Source organism: Halichoerus grypus, chromosome 2, assembly GCF_964656455.1.
Source record: "Halichoerus grypus chromosome 2, mHalGry1.hap1.1, whole genome shotgun sequence".
Lineage (NCBI taxonomy): Eukaryota > Metazoa > Chordata > Mammalia > Carnivora > Phocidae > Halichoerus > Halichoerus grypus.
In genome coordinates this window covers 152,264,879-152,284,759 of record NC_135713.1, presented here as the reverse complement: position 1 = coordinate 152,284,759, position 19,881 = coordinate 152,264,879, and the positions used below count along the sequence as shown (strand labels likewise).

The 19,881-nt window shown below is 57.7% G+C and overlaps 1 protein-coding gene across 1 annotated transcript in view; it reads right to left on the bottom strand.

The window, feature by feature from the left end:
* DNAH2 (dynein axonemal heavy chain 2) overlaps window positions 1-19,881 on the bottom strand; it is an 81,405-nt gene that overhangs the window by 32,014 nt on the left and 29,510 nt on the right. Inside the window, exons 14-44 of the mRNA XM_078067868.1 lie at window positions 19,261-19,417; window positions 18,797-19,036; window positions 18,348-18,536; window positions 18,006-18,153; window positions 17,377-17,569; window positions 15,755-15,955; window positions 15,523-15,679; window positions 15,053-15,227; window positions 14,508-14,671; window positions 13,556-13,717; window positions 13,351-13,454; window positions 11,820-11,976; window positions 11,606-11,688; window positions 11,311-11,491; window positions 10,788-10,926; window positions 9,142-9,359; window positions 8,779-8,880; window positions 8,345-8,470; window positions 7,944-8,054; window positions 7,489-7,677; window positions 7,068-7,171; window positions 6,778-6,967; window positions 6,073-6,253; window positions 5,332-5,459; window positions 4,907-5,059; window positions 4,512-4,637; window positions 3,610-3,828; window positions 3,272-3,389; window positions 2,953-3,089; window positions 2,330-2,467; window positions 2,084-2,242 (exon numbers count right to left, since the gene is read on the bottom strand). Of these exons, the coding sequence (XP_077923994.1) occupies window positions 2,084-2,242; window positions 2,330-2,467; window positions 2,953-3,089; window positions 3,272-3,389; window positions 3,610-3,828; window positions 4,512-4,637; window positions 4,907-5,059; window positions 5,332-5,459; window positions 6,073-6,253; window positions 6,778-6,967; window positions 7,068-7,171; window positions 7,489-7,677; window positions 7,944-8,054; window positions 8,345-8,470; window positions 8,779-8,880; window positions 9,142-9,359; window positions 10,788-10,926; window positions 11,311-11,491; window positions 11,606-11,688; window positions 11,820-11,976; window positions 13,351-13,454; window positions 13,556-13,717; window positions 14,508-14,671; window positions 15,053-15,227; window positions 15,523-15,679; window positions 15,755-15,955; window positions 17,377-17,569; window positions 18,006-18,153; window positions 18,348-18,536; window positions 18,797-19,036; window positions 19,261-19,417 (4,849 nt within the window). The remainder of the gene's footprint in view (window positions 1-2,083; window positions 2,243-2,329; window positions 2,468-2,952; window positions 3,090-3,271; window positions 3,390-3,609; window positions 3,829-4,511; window positions 4,638-4,906; window positions 5,060-5,331; window positions 5,460-6,072; window positions 6,254-6,777; window positions 6,968-7,067; window positions 7,172-7,488; window positions 7,678-7,943; window positions 8,055-8,344; window positions 8,471-8,778; window positions 8,881-9,141; window positions 9,360-10,787; window positions 10,927-11,310; window positions 11,492-11,605; window positions 11,689-11,819; window positions 11,977-13,350; window positions 13,455-13,555; window positions 13,718-14,507; window positions 14,672-15,052; window positions 15,228-15,522; window positions 15,680-15,754; window positions 15,956-17,376; window positions 17,570-18,005; window positions 18,154-18,347; window positions 18,537-18,796; window positions 19,037-19,260; window positions 19,418-19,881) is intronic.

The following is a 19,881-nucleotide window of genomic DNA, read 5'->3' as shown; positions in this document are numbered from 1 at the left end:
TTAAAAAAAAAAAAAAGACACAGCTGTGATGCAGCCACACCACGTCTACCCTGAGGAAGTGCCAAGGGCGCTCAAGGGGACAGGTCCAGGGGCATTCGTGGTGACTTCTTGTAAGTGCAAAAACTCGGAGATGACCCACACGTCCACCAGTAGAGGGATGGGAAAATACTATGTGTTCTACAGCAGAAGAGTACACAATGGTTAAAAGCAATGAAACTAACCTACACACAGCAATACAGAACCCAAAACCATCCTGCTGCTCAGTAAGTACACTGCAAATGTGGTACATGACACGATACGGCTCTTAAATACGTTTTCTATGGCGACCTATGGGCTTGCGTGTAAATACGTACTTAAGGTCTGTGATGATACCACACACACTAGAGTAGTTACTCGTGCAGAAGGGGGAGCGGACCAGGATTGGGAGGGGAGAGGTGACCCAACAGGACTTCAGCTTTATGCGAAAATTTTTAATTTTTAGAAAGGAAATTAGAGGGGCGCCTGGGTGGCTCAGTCGGTGAAGCGTCTGCCTTCGGCTCAGGTCATGATCCCGGGGTCCTGGGATGGAGTCCTGCATCGGGCTCCCTGCTCGGCAGGGTCTGCTTCTCCCTCTGCCCCTCACCCCGTTCTTGTGCCTCTCTCTCAAATAAATAAAATCCTTTTTTAAAAAAAAAAGGACATTAGATTCAGCTATTACTTGTGTAATTAAACATGAAATTAAAAAAATAATAATTAAATTTTACAATGTCCCAAGCTCGTGGCAGAAACAGCATGTTTATTTATTGTTAAGTAAGCTGCATACCCAACGTGGGGCTTGAACTCATGACCCTGAGATCAAGAGTCGCACGCTCCACTGACTGAGCCAGCCCGGCGCCCCCAGAAACAGCACGTTTAGACTCCTGCTCTCAACACCTACCCCGAGGGCACGTGGCGTTGTTCGCCCCATCTCTCACCGGCCCCATGAAACAGCCGCAGGCCGCGAGCAGGGAGCTCTGGCGGATGGGTTCTGCATTAAGAAGCCGAGAACCACAGATAACATGACACATAAGATGCCGTCCAATCCAGATACTGGACTTGGGCTTAGAGTCATCCGCAGTCCCCAGGTGTAGGTGGGAAACTGGGCTGAGACTTTACTGTCTGTCATACTCAACACAGAGTCCTCAGTCTGTCCCTCCAGCTCACCCCAGCACACAGCACATTTCACTGCCCCCCGGCCCACCCTCCTCAGCACGTGTGCACTTCCGAGACTATATGACTGTCCTTGTTCCGGCCGTGACCTCTGCAAGCTCATCGGCAGGGTTTCCATTTATACTAACTCGACCAGGAACGACGTATGCTGTTAGAGATCTTCACTGTCCTATAACTTTATATTAATGGCTTGGTTATCTGCCAATGTCTTTAAAAACAATAGGAATCATTGCTAGACGGTGGTTTAATCTCAACAGAAAAATATCCAATTTTAGTCCTCACTCCACAATTCTAAACGAAAAACATTTTTCTTCAATATCAACCAATCTGAAAATTTTTTTTTTTTTATTTTTTTGAAGATTTTATTTATTTATTTATTTATTTGAGAGAGAACACAAGCAGAGGGAGAAGCAGGCTCCCCGCCGAGCAGGGAGCCTGACGACATGGGACTCGATCCCAGGGCCCCAGGATCATGACCTGAGCCGAAGGTTCAATCTGAAAATTTGTAAAACCCCCTCATCAGATTAGGCTGGGAGCTCCTTCCAGCAGAAATGATTATACGAAGGCCTCCTATATACCAAAATTTAATATAAATATTTTGAAAGGATGGAGAAATGAGGAACCAAAGGAACTATCCTCAGCTCCCAAACTACAGTGGGAAATGAGCGTGAGACGTGATTGTGCGCTGTAGGGATTGAGAGTCCTGAGTGCGGCATCCCACCCCGTGTACACACGCGCGAACGCACCCACCCCGCGGTCAGTGAGGCCTCCCCTTGGGGTCCCTGCTCCACTCACGTCTGTGTTCAGACCGTGTCTCAGACACACGGTTTCGCTCGGGTTGTCCCCGCGGGGCACGAGCCCATGCCACCCTGGCCCTGCTCCGGCCCCTCCTCACCCCGTTCTCCGGCGTGGCCAGGGCCGAGTAGAGCTTGCAGAGGGAGATGATCCCGCTGTATTCTGGGAGGGGCACCAACTCGTTGCAATAGTCCTTCTTGAAGGCCAGCATCTTGTTAATGAACTTCTCAAACATGCGCTGAAGGGGTTCTGCCTCGGCCTGGAGTCAAACGACAAGGGGCCCTGCCTCGCTCTCTGCCCCGCAGGCCAGGTGGCTCACTCCCCCGCTCCTCAGCTCCCCTCGCACCTTCGGTCTCTTCTCCAGCCAGCTCTGCACGTAGGGCTTCCAGCCCAGGTCAGTGTAGTCGGTGTAGACCATCCCGCAGCGAGACACAGTGGCGGGAGAGGCCACGGCCAAGTTCTCCACTTCGAACAGGAGAGAGACCTGAGGACACACTTGGTCAGAGCTGCCGACCCCCGACGGGAGAAACCCTCAGCACCCCGATGCCCCCAGGTGTCTCCATCCGAGCACCAAGCATGGCACGATGCACAAAGACATAAAGTTTACAAATGACATGCTTTTTAAAAAGAATTTAGGGCTTACTTGAGGTTAAGCTTATGGAAAACCACTCTCTCGCTCGCACTGGGTGGATGGGAAAGGCTGGGCTTCGCAGCCTGGGAACCCGGGAGCCCGGGCGTAGGGGGAAGGCGGCCGGCGGAGGTCAGGCGGAGGAGGGCTGACCCAGTGTGCACCGGCCACTGTTCCCCACACCCACAGTAGACCCGGCATTCTTCCCTCGGACACAGATCTCCCCGAATCCAGCCATCCTCCTCCTCACCTCTCCCACAGAAGCTCCTCATCTGGCGGCGCCCCGGCCCCCTCGAGCCCTGCCGCGTGCCCCCTGGCCCCCCACTCCGCAGGGTCTGCACCTGCTCAGGCATCGCGATGCGCTCCCCGTTGATGAGGGTCAGGACTTTGTTGTCGTCCATGACCGAGTTCATGCTCTCAATCCACAGTGTGTCCACGGGGCCATCGAAAAGGATCCACTTCTCATCCGGCTTCTCATCTTGGTAGGAGGAGGATGGTCAGGAAGCTAGAACTTTCTCCCCAGACCTCCCTTCACGCTCAGCTCCTCGGGGTGGTGAGCACACACCTCCTCCTCCTCGTACCTCAGCACGCCCCAGGCATTTTCCTCCCAAACATGGGCTTTCCACCCCCAGACTGCCCACCCACCCCCGACGCGGGCACCTGCACACGCCGTCCGCATGACACTGGACAGGACACCATCTGTCCACTCGTTCGTGTTGAGGTCATATTCCCCATACAGCTCCCCTAGGGACAACGCCTTCGGGTTCAAGGGGAACTCCTAAAAGGGACACAGAAGGGGGTTTTTGAGCCGCAGGCAGACGCCAGGGCCAAGATCTCCGTTTAGGTTCACGTCACCCCCTTTGTTTCCAGGTGTCTGTATTTGCCCTCGGTCTCTGGTCTCCCCCAGGCCCCCCAGGCCCCAGCCCTGCCCTCCTGGCCCGCACTGCGCGCCCGTCCCGCTGGTCTCCGGCAGGCGCTTCCCCGTCCCAAGTCCGCACCCTGACAATGTTGAAGTTGGGCTCTCCGGCGCGGCACAAGGAGGACAGGGAGGCCTGGAGGATGCGCCACGAGGTGGTCTTTCCGCTGCCCGTGCCGCCCACGATCATGGTGGAGTGGCGGGAGTTCTTGGTCTCGAACAGCTGGATGACCTTGGTGAGGGTGAACCGTGTGCTCTGCAGGCCCATGGCGTGGATCTCCTGCTCGATGACATCCCGCAGCTGAGGGGGGCGACAGACAGCGGGAGGCCCGTAAACCCCGCTGCCGCCTGGGGGTCACGCTCAGGCTGCTGGACGTGGCGCCAGGGTCCCCGTGCTCCGGCCGTCGCTCACTCAGGAGCTGGCCGCTGCAGAGCTGCGAGGCCCGGGGACCCTGGGGAAGGGACTGCTCTGGGCCTCAGTGGCCTCCTCTGCTAAATGGGAGCCATGAGGGCGCTTTCCGTGGCAGGTTGTCATATGGTCTCCCTGCTTTCGCCCCCCTACACCCACCCCCCAAATTCTTTCTTTCTTTCTAGCAGTGCATTTACAAAGACGTATTTCTATCTAACATTTCAGGGGTTTCAAGTGAAGGGATCATTCAGGGTAACTGAACGGTCACTCCTCCGAAGAAAACTCCTGTCCTTCCTAGAATCCTCCTGCCCGCCCCTCCCACGCCACTGCCCTGAGGCATCAGCAGCTCCGGGAGGAGAGGCGAGGAGGCAGGAGGGGCTCTGAGGGCTCCATAGAGCCAGAGGCCCACCACTCAGGGGCGGGGGGCTGTGGCGGGACAGTGGAGTGTCTGAATAGGTCCAGGCCGTTCCATAGACAAGGAAGCCCGGCGAGGTCAGCTGTCCTGCAAACAGTCACAGCCCGGGGACGGCTCTGCGTGCGTGGGTGAGGTCGGCGGGAGTAGCGAGGACGAGTACCTTGCCGTAGTCAATGACGGGCAGCTCGATGTTGGGGAACAGGTCTTGCACGATGGCGTTGAAGAGCGGCACGTCGACTGAGGTGAGCTTGGCGATGTTCATGTCTCGCATCGAGAGCAGCAAAACCTGGCCGGGAAACGAGGGAGCCTCCGGCCTGAGGAGCCGGGCCCCGGGCGCCCACTCGAACCCCCCCGCCCCGTCCAAAGGGCTGAGGGGCAGGAGGCAAGACCAATGCGGATGGCCGAGCGAGCCGTCAGCAGGACACCGGGTGGCGCAGGGGACAGGCAGCGGGGCGGGGGTCCCAGCCCGGGCACAGGAGCTGAAAAGCTTCAGCGGAGGCGGGGAGGACCAGGGACCCTGGAGGTTCGGGCCCAAGGGCCGTGTCCTCGACCTACCTCCTCATCGGACAGATCCGGCTGCACGCGGCGCTTCTTGCCTGCATAGCGCAGGAGGGAGGTGAGGGCGCGCAGGCCGAAGTCGTAATGGTCCTGCCTGGACAGCTGCTGCGTGGCCAGCGAGTACAGGGTGCACACCTTCTTGGCCAGGATCTGGGGAAGGAAAACGAGGAGGAAACCCCGGCCTCACGCAGGGACAGCGACACACGCAGCTGGGCCTGAGCCCCGAGGCGGCCAGGCTGGGCTCTGGGGACAATCCTGACGAGAAGATGCTGGGAACGGTGCCGACACGGACCAGGGACCTCCCAGGGGAGAGGCCTCCACACCCTGCTGACCGCAGGCCCACGTCCCTCGGGGTGCCTCTGTCCGGGGACTCGTCACGGAAGGGACGTCAGAGCGTTAGCGACAAGACGTGATGGGCATACCTTGCAGTTGCCGAAGCCCTCCCCGAAGAGGATGATCTCTGCGATAAGAGTGGAATCAGGCACCACCATGGCAATGGGACGGAACATGGATTTCAGGTTATCTGGCAGCTCCGTGCGGCCGGCATAGCCTGGAAACAGCGCCGTCTATTTAGAACCCAGGCCGCTCCCCGAGGACCCACTGCCCATTCTCAGCCCCATTCTCCCCAACCCGGGCTCGCCCCCCAGTCTCCCCAGCTCCAGCCACACGCTCTCCGCTCCTCGGCTCAGCTCCCGCCCCTCTCTCCTACCTGTGGTCCTCTCCTTCCGTGGGGGTCCTGACCCAGATCCCTTCTGTCTCTCTCTCAGTACCTGAGCCCTGTCCTGCTCTCCCCGCAGACCCTCCCCCAGCCGTGCCCGGGGAACAGTAATGAGAGAGCCCAGGGCCTGCATTCTGGGAAGAGTCCCATTTCTCCTGCAAAGGGGGATGGCAGACAGACCAGGACTCGGGGAGCTGGCCCAGCGGGAGAAGACAGCGAAGCATCCCAAAGGACGGGCATGTATAGACACACAGCGGTTATTGACCCATTTGGGGTGGACAGTAAGACTGCCTCCCCTTCTCCCAGAAAGCTGGACGTTTATCCTTCCCTCGCGCTGTGCTGTCTCTCTCGCCCCCCTCACTTGGGCTGAACATGCTGGCCTGGAAGGGGGAGGGGGCGAAGGGCTATCGGCCCTGGACGCCCCGTCCTCCTCCCCGCCCCGTACCGGGGTTCATGGTGATGAAGATCCCACAGGACCACACCAGGTTTATTTCAAAGCCCTCGAAGTAGAAGCGGGTGAGGCTGGCAGCCAGGGCAGACAGGATGGACAGGATCTGCTGGGCGACCACGGACAGCACTTCCACGTTGATGCGGTTAAACTCGTCAAAGCAGCCCCAGGCGCCGGTCTGTGGGTGGGGAGCAGAGTCGCTGGGGGCCGGAGAAGCACCCGGCCCTCCAACGGGGAGCCCCGAGGAGCCGGGGCTGGCACCCCCGGCCTGAGAGGTCCTGACCGGTGTGGCGGTCTCCAGGACGCGTGTGCTGTCTGGGCTGGGGCGGGGGCAGCGTAGCCCAGGGGCGGTCCCTGGCCAGAACTTTCCAGCCCACAGCACAACCTTGGGGACAATCTCAGGGACAACCTCGGGGACTACCGGAGCAGGCGCGGGTTGGGAAGAGGCCCGGGGAGGGAACCCCTGAGCAGAGGCCTGCGCTGACCGGTGTATATGCGTTACCTCATCGAGCCCTCACATCATCTTCTGAGTTTTCAAATAAGCAAAAACGAAGGCTGAGCGAAGCTCGGGGAGGTGCGGGGACGATGGCAACCATAAGCCCTGAGGCATGGAGTGCTGTACCTTACAAAGCTGGGAGCCGGACTGGGGCTCAGCTGACTGTCTGGGACTGGGAGGGGGTGGCGGGGCGGCGGGGTATGGACCTGAGCCAGGCCCGAGTACATCCTGCCCATGGACTTGTAGTCCAGGCCCTCGGAGCAGTTGACCACGATGACGTATATGCCGAGGGCCTTGCCCAGATCCTTGACGGTCTCTGTCTTCCCCGTGCCCGCTGGGCCTTTGGGGGAGCCCCCCCGATGCAGGTGCAGGGCTGTGGTCAGAGTCATGTAACACCTGACGATCAAGGACAGGACCCGAGTTGGACTCCTGTGTGTGAGCCCCCCCTCAGCAGCTGCTGCCCCCGCCCCGCCACCCTGTCACCGCGCCGGCCGACCTGTCGGTCAGCGGGGTGATGACCAGCCGGCCAGAGTTCCCCAAGTACTCGTAGCTGTACTGGAACTGCGTGTTGGTCTGGCGGATCATGCAGTCGTCCAGCTCCTGGGGCAACAGGGCAGAGGAAGGGAGAGGCGGGCTTGGAGGAAGAGCCGATCGGGGAGGCGGGCAGACGGGGAGGCTGCAGTTACAAGACCAGGGCCGTGGAGGAGAGGGTCTACGGCCCGCATGGAAGGTGGGCGCCCACACGACTGCCCCATCCGTCACGGCAGCAGCCCGTGGCCTTCCTGGGCCCAATCCAGGGCCACCCATGGCGAGCACCCACGAGAAAAATGACGTGCTGGTCCTGACTCGGGAGACGGGACCGAGTGCAGAGCTAGGTCCAGGGACCAGGGCGTCAGGAGGGCGCGGGCCGGGCGCACCTTCTCCCAGTAGAAGCGCAGCTGACTGAGCCACTCGAAGGAACTGAGGTCCACGAGGCCGCTCTTGTACAGCTTCTCCAGCACGTCGCGGGCGTGGACTTCTATTGTCACCAGCGCCACAATTTTCAGCCGCATGATTTTGGTCAGGTTCCCCCTGATGGCTTCCGAATACTTGTTCAGGACGGACACCTGCGGGACGAGGTGGCGGGGAGGAGCGTGGAGGGGGCAAGACAAGCAAACCCTGACCACGCCTCGCCCCGGCCTCACCGGCTTCCAACCCCACGCTGACCCCGACCCCCCGAAACTCCTGACCCCCAGCCCTTCCAAGCCACCCGGACCCGCCTCGCGGGACTTCCACCACAAAGCACCCTTGCTGTGACCCTGACTCAGACTCCAGCGCATCCCCCCCCATGACACACCCCCGGGGCCCACCCCAAACTTGGAGGGCTCCCCACCTGCTTCTTCTTCATGACCTTGAGGATTTTCTTGTCTCCGCGCTCCTTAGCCGTCAGCAGGCACTTGGTGACGTCAGCCGTCCACTGGATCTGACTGGCAGTGATCACCATCTGGGGCCCACGCAGAGGCTAGATCCCCGCCCCGCACGCAGCCCAGCCCCCAAATCCCAGCCTCTTCCTGGCCCAGGTGCTAGTGCTCGCTCAACAGGCTCCCTGTGCACAGAGGGATGGGGCTCAGGCCTACGGGCAGGAGCTAAGGGTCCAGCACGCGGTGTAGCAAGGCCTTCGCCCAGAACAGGGGGCAGGACGCCTACGTCTGGTGAGACTCGAGATTCGGTCTTGACTTTGCGGCTCCCTTTGAGCTCTTCCTTGCTCCCTCGTTTCCACCGACCCCGGCTCACCTGGCCAGCCCACTCCTTCACCCACTTGTCCCTCTTGTTAAGAAACTTCTTGAGGGCCAGGCGACAGTTCCGGAGAAGGTCCCGTAGGGTCACCCTCATGGTCCGCTCCACGTCACCAAGCCAGGACTGTGGGGGGGGGGTGACAGGGCCGAACGGCCAGGCCTCAGGGCCAGAGACAAGCGTCCCCAGAGGGCAGGGGCTTAGGAGGGAGGACTCCAGGGCTTTGGGCAGCAGCTGGCTCAGGTCCCGGAGGGAAATGGAGGCATTGGGGGGCGAGGGAAGACGGTCTGCTTTTCAGGTCCAGGGGAGAGGTTAGAGTTTTCAGCAATGGCAGGTGGGTCCCTTCACAGAGATGTTGTCTCCTCACAGAGCCAAGCAAACTTTCCAAGGAGAAGAAGAATCAACTCGATTCTTAGACCCTCACCACTACTCACCTCCACAGGCCCTTCCAGAAGGACTGAGTGCAGGAAGTCGACGTACTCGCCGTCCCCTGAGAACATTCCCACGGCTTCCCATTTGCTGCTGGGCCCCCCAGCCTGTAGAAGCAGGAAGCTCGGGATGCTCTGGCCTGCTCACTCCTCATATCCACCTGGGAGGTACTTGGGCCCTTTGAGGGTAATCTCTGCTCCTCTCCCCTGACCCCAATATTACCAATTCTAAAGAGTTCTATCCCAGATAATCCAGAAGCATTCGTATGCCCCTCCTGCTGGGAGGCCGGGGCCCCTCCAAGGCCCCGAGCACTTTGACATTGCCATCTCCCCCCTGCCCCCCATCCTATCCCGGCCAGCTCGGCAGACCTTCTGCATTCTCAGCAATTTGATGTTGTCAAAGCATTTTTTGAGGTGCGGCTGCACAGCCTCTGGGTTGCGGGACTGGCCCAGCATCTCCAGGAGGTCATCATTGGACAGGAAGTAGAAGCGGGGAAAGATATGGCGCTTGGTCTCTAGATACATATCCAGAGACTTCTGAATGTCTTCCAGAACTGTGTTCATTTCTGTCAGCGTGTCCAGCAGGCCTGGGGGAAGAGCAACGAAGGACATTTGAGGACCCTCTACCACTGCCCTGAGTGGATCTGGAGCGTGCCCCTGCAGCCACTTTGCCGACTCTCGAATGTCGGGGTACATATCGCCATAATGGCTGCTGGAAGCAGAGACGTGTCTCCAAATCACTCATCACGCTTAGCCCGTCCTCTTCATTAATCCGTCATCGAGTGCTCATCATACACTATTATGCATTTTGTACACTATGCATTAACTAGATGGTATACGAGATTCCACTAATATATCGACATCTCCTCTCCCTTCGGTCTTAAACGGTCCCTTTCCTCCGGCTCTGCCGCTCACCCCAAGAGCTTCTGGAAATTAGAGACTGTTCTGCACACACACAACCCCACAAGTGAAATCACTGGATTTAAATATATATCACATGCACACATCGACACAGGGCTGCAACCACTGGGGGTGCTGGGGTCCGTCGGGGTGGAGCGAAAAGAGCCCTGGATGGAGGGACAGACGATGGCCATGCAAACTGCTGCTCGTCCGTGAACCAGCATGTCCGTTAAGCTCACTGAGCTCTCACCTCCTTGTGGGTAAAACACTAGTAGCATCCACCTCCGAGAATGACCCACGGTACTAAGTAAAATGGATTCTCAGTGGCAGGTTCTCAATAATCTTAGTTTCCTCCCAGCCTTAGGTTTCGACTGGTTTACTCCCTTGTTGTCCCAGTTTCTAGCTTTCTGAGGAAAGTCTGGACGCCCTGGAACCTGAGGCGACCCTCGCGCCTTCGAGTTCAGAGTCCACGGGCTGCCAGGCCTCCGGGAGGCGACTGGGTAGCAGTGGGTGAGATGAGTCCGGTTTTTGTGTTCCACAAACGGATACCTGTTTCAGTGGCTTTGCTTATATATTGTTCCGAAATGTAATTTTGCCTGTGATCTCGAGTATTTTTTCTAACAAATGCATGCTGTCCCTCAACTTTGCATATCCTCCTACAGACATTTTTCAGAATAATAAAATGGCTTTTTAGTGCATACCCCCAAGGTTCTTGGGAAAATGAAAAAACCTTTCAGTTGGCCCAAGGCAAAACAGAGGAGTCCTCCGCACCCCCGGACAGAACTCTTCTCCTCAGGACACCCACTCCTGGCGCCCATCGCCAGACCTCACTTCCTGGTTCTTTACCGCACTCCACCACCATCAACCAGGCCTTCCTGTGGGTACGTCTCTCTCCCACCCCCTCACCCCCTCCCACTACAGTACAGTCCTCCCGAGTATTTGTTGAGTTTCGTTCACTGAACTGTTATTTCACGCTCAGAAGAGGCGATGGTGATGGTGTGAAGGCCAGCTACAACGGTCTTTTGATGAAGGAAGCACGTGGCCAGGACTTCACATATACTCAGCACCCACCGGGCCTCTGTCAGGACAAGAGGCCATGGAGCTCACGGACAGACCTGGATGGTGGGTGCTCTGCAGAGCGTTGCTGTCCTTGCTCATCCGGTCCATGACGGATTTCCAGTTGTTGTTGACCTGGTCAAATAGGGCTGATTCACTGGGCAGCTGCTTACGGATGTCCTCTCCGAGGAAGATATTCTGAGGGGCCGAGACTTGGGGTGAGAGGCTGTTGCTCACATGCTCCCCACACTCTGCTCCCCACTCCCAGACCAGGGATGACAGCCGAGTGGAAGAGAAGGAGCATCAGAACCAAAGGGCAAGAAGCTCAAGTTCTGGAAGGGAAGTTGGGGTTGGGAGGCCAGATACCTGGGTCCAAGAAGAAAAACGGAAGAAGAGCAAAGGCCTTTCAAGGGGGGAACCAAATGTGAGAGGTCATCACTGAGAGTCAGACGCTTGGGGCCCAGAGGAAGGAGGACTTTAGAAGTGGGAAGGCTTGAGAGGCTGAGAATAGGGCCAGGATGTAGGCTGTGTGCCAGGAACGGAGAGTGGTTCACAGGAGCAGCTCGGCGCGCGGGTCCTGACCTCCAGGTACATCCACTGGCGCTGTACCGTAAGCAGCACCTCAATGACCTCCAAGATGAGGGAGAGGCAGCGCTCCCAGCGGTCCACTTCCTTCTCAAAGGCCTTGACAAAACGAGAGGCCTTCATGGTAGACAGAGCCGCCTGGTTATCTTCCAGGGCCTGGAATACCTCCTCTGTGCCTCTGGGGCGGAAAGCATCAGAATTACAGTCCGTCCCCACCTGCCAAACCTCCGGGGGCTCTGCAGCCCAGCTCGCCCGGCCCGCCCCTCCCCCAGCACCCCAAGGCCCCCTCTACCGGAGTCGGTGATGGCCCTTGTCCTTATAGGGAACTATGTCTAGCTGGATCACGCTCCAGGTCTTGGCAATGTTCTGTAATGCCTATGGAGAGAAAGCAGGGAACAGAACAATCCAGTACTCGGTCCGCAAAGGGAACAGAACTTGGAGGGGCCATGAGAAGCTGGCCTCCAAGGCTCGCGAAGTGGGGGAGGCGGGAGGGGGCGCAGTCGTACCAATTCTATAGCCAGCTCTTTGGTGGCCGACGCAGAGATCTCCCCGATTTTCTCCACATGCTGGTCCATCCCAAGATCCACAATCTGCTCCAAGGTGAAGCGGTCAGATTCCTGATCAAACTCCCGTTGGATCTCATCTCTGACCTGATCCCAGTGCCTGCAGTCAGGGACAGAAGTCAGAGCACGAGGCCGCACATCAGGGTCTCCTGGAACGTGTTAGCATCGAGCCGCAGGCTTTCTCTCTCCCATTGGGATAGCATGATTCCATATACGTATTGATATTATATATTAAATAGGCCCTAAGATGCACTCCCGGGCACTGTGGGGACTGCAGAGATTGAGGTGCTGATTCTCTGGAGAAGGAGTTCAGACCGATCATTGCGAGTTTACTGTGGACAGATTATGCGCGGGGCCAAGCGCTGTGCATGAGACGGCTCACTTAATTCACACGCCTGCTATCAACGAGGAACTTTGGTTCTTCCACCTGAGCCCGAGGAACCTGAGCCTAGGGGAGGTCGAACAACTTAGGCGGGTGTATGGTCAGGTTGTACTTAACTACAGGACACATAAGGGTGAAACCTGGCAAAAACACCATCGTGGACGCAACACAGAAGAAGTGAAATTACTTCCTTCTAAATGGATCATTATTACAACGTCATCTATAAAATAGCCCATTCTGGGGCACCTGGGTGGCTCAGCTGGTTAAGTGACTGCTTTCGGCTCAGGTCATGATCCCAGGGTCCTGGGATCGAGTCCCATATCAGTCTACTCCTCCCTCTGACCCTCCCCCTTCTCATGCTCTCTCTCTCAGGTATCTGGCCTCCCAACGCCAACTTTCCTAATTTCTCTAATAAATAAAATAAAATAAAAATCTTTAAAAAAAAAATAATAAAATAGCCCATTCCGTCCTCCATGGCCTCAAAGGCCTCTCCTATCATGTAATCGAAAGACCAAAACTTGCAAAATAAAATTATGAAGTATTTAGAGGAAAGTACGGAAAGAATGCAGGTTTAACTCTGGCGGGGGGACGGGGGGGCAGGGGGGAGGTCTTCTTAGATGAGGCCCAGAAGCAAAACCCATGAAGGAAGAAGGGAATACCTTTGGCTACATCAGAATAAAACCTTTTGGGGGTGCCTGGGTGGCTCAGTCAGTTAAGCATCCGACTCTTGATTTCGGCTCAGGTCATGATCTCAGGGTCGTGAGATCAAGCCCCGAGTCGCGCTCAGTGCTTGAGATTCTCTCTCCCTCTCCCTCTGCCCCTCCCCCCCAAAAATAAAATAATCTTTTTTTAAAAAAAGAATAAAACCTTTTGTAGACAGAAGACGTCAAGACAGAACAGAGCGCTGGGAGACGGCGGGGGAAGGGAACAGAGGAGCCGGGAAGGCCAGAGGACCCAGGACGGCATGGGAGACAGAGGACAGGGCAGGCTCGAGGGAGGGAAGGCTCCCCGGGGGCGCGTGTCTGTGGGCAGGGGCAGGGGGATGTGGTCGCGGGCCAGGGGGTGGCCCCGAGGAGCGAGGAGCAGCCTCACCTCTCTCTAAGGGCGGGGTTGCGAAGGTCCGAGATGAGGGGCATGGTCCTCTTGAACTGCTCTATTTTGGAGCGAGTGGTTTCGATAATTTCCCAGTTGCGGTCCTGGGCAGACATGGGAGGCATCGGCAGGCCTGGCCAGCATCCCCGCGCCGTGCCCCTTCCTCAGCGGCTCGGCCCTCTGCCCCCCGCCGCCCCCCACGCACCTTGTACTCTTTGGCCAGCCTGGTGAGACGGCGGAAGAGCCCGTGCGCCATCGTTTCCATGGCCTCCGTCTGCAGCGTCAGGAACCGGCCCGTCTTCCACTGGTTCCAGTTCTCCTCCCAGTCCCGTGTGATCTCCCACACCTGCTGCAGTGCGTCCAGCTCCTGCACGGCGAGGAGTGGGAAGAAGCGGTAAGGGAGGGCACTCGGGCCCTCCTCCTCCTCCACACGGCGGACGGAGACCCCGCGCTTCCACTCCTCCGGCCGCCCCCCGGGAGCTGGCGGCAGGACTCAAGCAAATGCAGGGACACACACGTTTGTAGCAGCCAGATCTGCCCGAAGGCAGGACGCAGGCCGAATGTCCACACAGCGGAAGATCACTCAGCACCTACCGCGCTACAACATGCATGAACCTTGCAAACGTTACACTGAGCGAACTCAGCCAGACACGAAGGCCATTTGTGCCAAATGTACGGGACGGAAGATCCACGAGTGGTCAACGGGGGCTGAGGGGAGAGGGCGTAGGTTTCCTTCTGGGGTGATGAAAGCGTTTCGGAGCCAGAGGTGATGACTTCACAACATCGTGAATGTACAAAATGCACTGAATCGTTTGCTTTAAAATGGTTATTTTGTTGGGGCGCCTGGGTGGCTCAGTCATTGAGCGTCTGCCTTCGGCTCAGGTCATGATCCCAGGGTCCTGGGATCGAGCCCCGCATCGGGCTCCCTGCTCTGCGGGAAGCCTGCTTCTCCCTCTCCCACTCCCCCTGCTTGAGGTTCCCTCTCTCACTGTCTCTCTGTCAAATAAATAAATAAAATCTTTATAAAAAAACGGTTATTTTGTTATCTGAATTTTACCTCCATTTTTTTTTTTTAAAGGTCCTCGTGCTCCCATCTTCCTGGTCCTGCCCCCGGCCCCCATCCCTGCTCAGCACAAGGGCCTAGCCCAGCACACCACCTTCTCCAGGTTCTGCAGGTCCTTGGAAGCTGGCTGCTCGATCTTGAAGATGCCCAGGTTGGAGCGGAGACTGTTTTCTTCTTCCCGCATGGCATTCAGCATGGCCCGCACCTGGGCGATCTGCTCCAAGGCTGCCTGATGTCCCACGTTACTGGTGAAGGGGCCTGTGGGAAATCCAAGGTGAAAGCCATCGTCCCCTGGAAGGACCGTCATGGTCCTCCTACCTCTTTGTGGGCAAATCTCCCCTCTCTCCTCACCCGACGGGGGCAGGAAGGAAAACGAGGGAATGCATTGCAAGGATGATGATTCACTTTAGCAAAAACTCCTACATGTGGTGTGAGAATCAGAACCGGGTGGGTCACGGGAAGGAAAGAAAACTGGAAATGTTGTGAGCTGGACAGTGCGACCAAAAGCACCAGGCCTTCATCCCCTCTCCCCAGCAGCATACTTCCTCTGCTCAACCTTCTCCCTACCTCCTGGGGACCGAGGCTTTGAGACACTGGGTCGACACAGAGGTAGAGGGGGAGAGCTCGAGAAAGAGGTACCTTTAGATTCAAAGTCTTCCAGGAGATTATGCGCTTTCTTCTTGAAGTCGTCCGCTGAGTGGATGAGGCCTGTCTTGAATTTCTCCTTGTGTTTCTTCAGCATTTGTTCACTATCCAGCAGGATTTGTTGGAAGATGACCCACTCCCCGTTGAGACGGTCCAGCATCTCTAGGACCTGGGGACATCAAGGAGGGGACGATGACCCATGAGCAGGGGGTCTATCCTCAGCCATGCTCTTAGGGCCTTGTTTCTGACCCTGTGGACCAGAGTCTTAGGGCCTAAGAGAAATCCATAAGCCGACCCAAACTATCATCTGAGTTCTCTGGCTCTCCGAGGTCTCGGGGTCTTGCGCCTCCCGCCCAGCTCACTCCTCTGGCGGCCCAGGGCCTACGACGTGGGGGTTAACTTTCTCCCCGAGCCACGGCTGCCGTGGGCCCGACCCCGGGGGATGGCACGCCCCAGGAACTCACGTTCTCCTGGACCGGCACCTCATACTTCTCGAGAATGGTGAACTGCTCGTGGATGGGGGGGATCTGGGTCTCCAGGTTGGGTAGGTCGTGCTGCAGGGTCTCCATGAGCTGCAAACTGGCCCCCAGTTCCTCCAGCGTCTGGGGAGGGTGGCTGATTCTGAGGGCAGGCAGAGAGCACCGGGTGGGCCTCCTGCCCCGCCCTCCCCCCGCCGCCCCCCGGAGGAGCCCGTACTTGTCCCCGTTGTCCTGCAGGTAGGCGTGGAGCTCCAGGAGGCGCCGGGCTGCCATCTCCTTGAGCAGGGTCGTGAACTTGGTCTGCCACTCGTTGCAATGCTGTACCAGCGAGACCTTGAGGTGGGAGCAGTCCAGCAGCACGAACTGGATGCTGAGCACCGTCTCCTCCTTCTGCACGTTGTTGGCGACCTCCGTGTAGCTGCAAGGGCCCGCGTCCCCGCTGGGGCGGTTTTCTCTCGGCAGACTAGCCCTCCGCCCTGTCGCAAGTTTGCGCCCAGGTGTCCTGCCCCCCGACCCGCGCGGTAGCTCCAGGTACTCCGCTGCTCCGGGGTGTCCCAGCCACACGGCGAGAGCCTATCACTCCCCCAACCCCTGCCTGCGACACAGCAACCGCACTCCTTAGTCGGGCATTCGAGGCCTCGGGGTGGCCCGGGGCAGAGTACCCACTGCTGCTCCCCAGCTCTGCGGCCTCAGACAGCCTACTCAAACTGGTCTGAGCCCCAAGTTCTCGTCTGTAACACGGTGATAATGACAGAACCCACACCACAAGGCTGCCGAGAGAAGGACGTGGTCTGCCCTACCTAAACCCCTGGGGCGCGTCCGTCCCCGCACCCGTGTCCTAGACCACGCGCTCCTCGGTGCGCGTGCGCATGTGTCCCCATCTCCGTGCCTTCGTCATGCTGTGTTCTCCGCCTGCAAGGCCCTCCCCCTGCCCCCTGCTGCCTGTGAGAGCCCTACCCGCTCTGCCAGGCCCTTCACGCAGCCTTTCCTAATGTCCCAGCCCTTCCACGGCTTTGCACGCCTGAATCCTACTTCTTATCGCACCGATGCTTCTGCAGTGACTACATTTGCACAGCGCCTTAGAGCGTGCAAAGAGCTCTCGCGAGACTCAGTGACCTCACAACCTCGGGCGCCCCGCTGGCTCTGTCCATGAAGCGTCTGCCTTCAGCTCAGGTCGTGATCCCAGGGTCCTGGGATCGAGCCCCGCATCGGGCTCCCTGCTCAGCGGGGAGTCTGCTTCTCCCTCTCCCACCCCCCCTGCTTGCGTTCCCTCTCTCACTGTCTCTCTCTCTCTGCCAAGTAAATAAATAAAACCTTTAAAAAAAAAAAAGTGCGGGCGCCTGGGTGGCTCAGTTGGTTAAGCGACTGCCTTCGGCTCAGGTCATGATCCTGGAGTCCCAGGATCGAGTCCCGCATCGGGCTCCCTGCTCGGCAGGGAGTCTGCTTCTCCCTCTGACCCTCCTCCCTCTCATGCTCTCTGTCTCTCATTCTCTCTCTCTCAAATAAATAAATAAAATCTTTAAAAAAAAAAAAAAAGTGCTTGCTTCTCACCCTTCAGACCTTTACATTTGTTGTTTCCCAACAGGACCCTGTGGGTGCACCCCACAAAAAAAAAAAAAAAAAAAAAGACAAGACCATTCCCCTAAATTTTGTCCAGCTCTGCTGTGACCTCTACCCCTTGAGAAACAAAGGTCCGATGCCCTAGCTCGCGATCTCCTCCCAAGGTTGAGGACACACATTTCTGCGGCTCTCCCTTCCCCACCGCCCCCCCCCCCCCGAGCCCGGAGGCCTGGGCCTCCTCCCGGGATGCTAGGCCTCCCAGCCACCTCCGCTCCTCACCGGCCAATGTCGGCGTCAAAAGAAGAGACGGGGGGGTTGAGACGCTGATAGCGGCGAATGAAAGAGTCCTTGTTGATCTCCCAGATCTCCCGATACAAATCCCAGGTCTTGAGGTAGTTCTGCAGCAAGCTCGCGTTGCTGGTCATGCCGCTGCTGATCTGAGCCTGGATCTTCTTGATGTCCTCGTCTCGCTCTTCAAGAGCCAGCAAAACGCTTCTCACTCACTCCCAGCCCAACCCAAGCTCCAGCCTGGGCCCTGGCCACTGGATCCTCCTCTCCAATACCACCTCCCCAAAGAAATACAGCTCAACCGGGAGCATTCGTAAGCAGAGGGGGAGTCGGATCCAGCCCGAGGATTCAGAAGGGCGCCTCCGATCCTGCCCCAGTCCCAAACTCGTCCTTCTGAATCTCCCACCCCAGTCCCAAAGCCCTTGAGCGTGAGTCACTTACCTTCCACTCCCACCACCACCCTTGCTCCCTTCCCCGACTGGCCCCCGATCTGGCCTTCCCAGCATCACGGAGATGACCAGCCCCATGTCTGGAAACAGCCCCAGCCTCTCCTCCTGGCTCTGCCCCTCCATAAGTCTCTGATGGCCCTGCACCCGGTGCCCTCCCCACTGCCCACTCACCCACGATTATGTGGATGGGGTCACGATGAAACTTGCGCCTGATGAGAATTTCGGGGAGGTGGTGGAAGACAGAGATGGTGGAGAAGAGGTGGTGGCCAATGTCATTGACCACACCTGCCAGTGTCTGCAGAGTGGGTGAGAATTCCACCTGGCGGTGGGGGGAAACACAGGGGAGATGGCCTTAGCATGGGCCATGGAGCCTCAGGACTGGGAAGGCTGAACACCTCAGAACCAGCCCTGGAAGCCACAGGAGGTCAAGGCCAAGGGATTTAGGGAAGTTTAAGGATTGAGGGAAACTGAAAATAGAGACAGTTTTGGAACATCAGGGGTCAAGGTCCCCACCTGAGCCACACCTCCCTGTGTGTCATTCTGCAAAATGACCAGGACTCGGAAGAGGGGGTTGGGCATGGTCTTCCCGTCCCCGTTGATGGCCTTGGACAGTTCCAGCAGCGACCACTTCACATTCAGACGCAGGGCATCCTCCATCATGCGGTCCAGCCGAATCGTGTACAGCATCCACTGCTGCTGAATCTGGGGGAGGGCATGGGCAGAAGGGTGGGCCCTCAGGGGAAACGGGGCCAATGCGGAAGGCAACAAGCTGGTTAAAGAGAAAGGTAGGATGCGGAGTTCCGAAGGAAGAAGGTTTGAGAGACTGAAGGTTGGGTGAACCCAAGACGAGAGCAGGACGTCAGAGAAGCCCCCACAAAGGGTAGACAGGAAGACCAAGAGAAAGTTCTGACGGGCCCCGGGGGGCTCGCCCAGCCACAGAGCCTTGGCCCTAGGACCCGCACCTCAGGGCCGTCATTCTTGAAGACTTCGTAGGAGTTGGTCATGATGGCCACCACGTCCTGGTGCAGGCCCATCAATTTCTGCTGAACAGCCGCCCGGTGCTCCCGCTGGTCCTCCTCAAATTCCAGGTCCCTGTATACCCGTCTGCCGCTGATGCGCACCAACAGCGTCTCGGATATCTCTTGGGCTCGCCAGCCAATGGTCAGAGTGGAGGCCTTGAACTCATTCACGATGGTCTGCACCTAGAGTCAGACGCGCCCACAGGGGAGCCTCAGTTTGGGAAGAGACCCTCTGGGCTCCGAGCTATCCTCCCACCTGTCCTCGAGCCAGAGCTGCTCACATTAAAAATAATGTACCTCAGCACGCTTCATTTTTCACACTACTCCCTGGTCTCTGTACTGATCATCCACGCACCGGTCTTTGGGTCGGCCTTGCAGGCCTTCAGAGCCTAGTGACCAGGACCCACCTTGCTGGCATGTATCCGGCATTCTGTGATGAAGAAGGCGCTGGCCCCCTTCAAGGCCCAGTGCAGCTTCTTGAGTCCAGGGTGGATCTTCTTATCCAGGAATCGGATACGTTCTTTGAAGAGGGCCTGCTCATCTGGGGACAGCATGGCAATGATCCTGTGTATGAGAGAAGACTGGCAGTGGGTGGGCCAAGCTCTGCAGGCCTCTCCTCTGCACCAGGAAACTCGGTGGAGACATCGGGAAACTCACAAGGCTACACCGTGCTTTCCAAGAAAACTTTCACCAATAGTGGAAACGCTCTACACTTTGTGCTGTCCACGAACGGTCGCCACTAACCATGAAGTGTGTCTGTGGGGCATTTGACATGTGGCCTGTGCGAATGAGTAACTCAATTTTAAGATTTTATGTAATTCCAATTAAGTAATTAAAATAGAAATAGCCACGTGCCACTGAGGGCCGCCATATTGGACTGTGTAGTTCTAGACGCCCAGACAAGACTGCTGGCTCCACTCACTTGGACTTTAACTGGGCTGAGAGAGGTACCCAACCCAGAGCAAAGCCTCAGTCCAGAGTTAAGTACCAAGGGTATTGAGAGAAGGGTGCGAGTGTGGCCTTGGTTC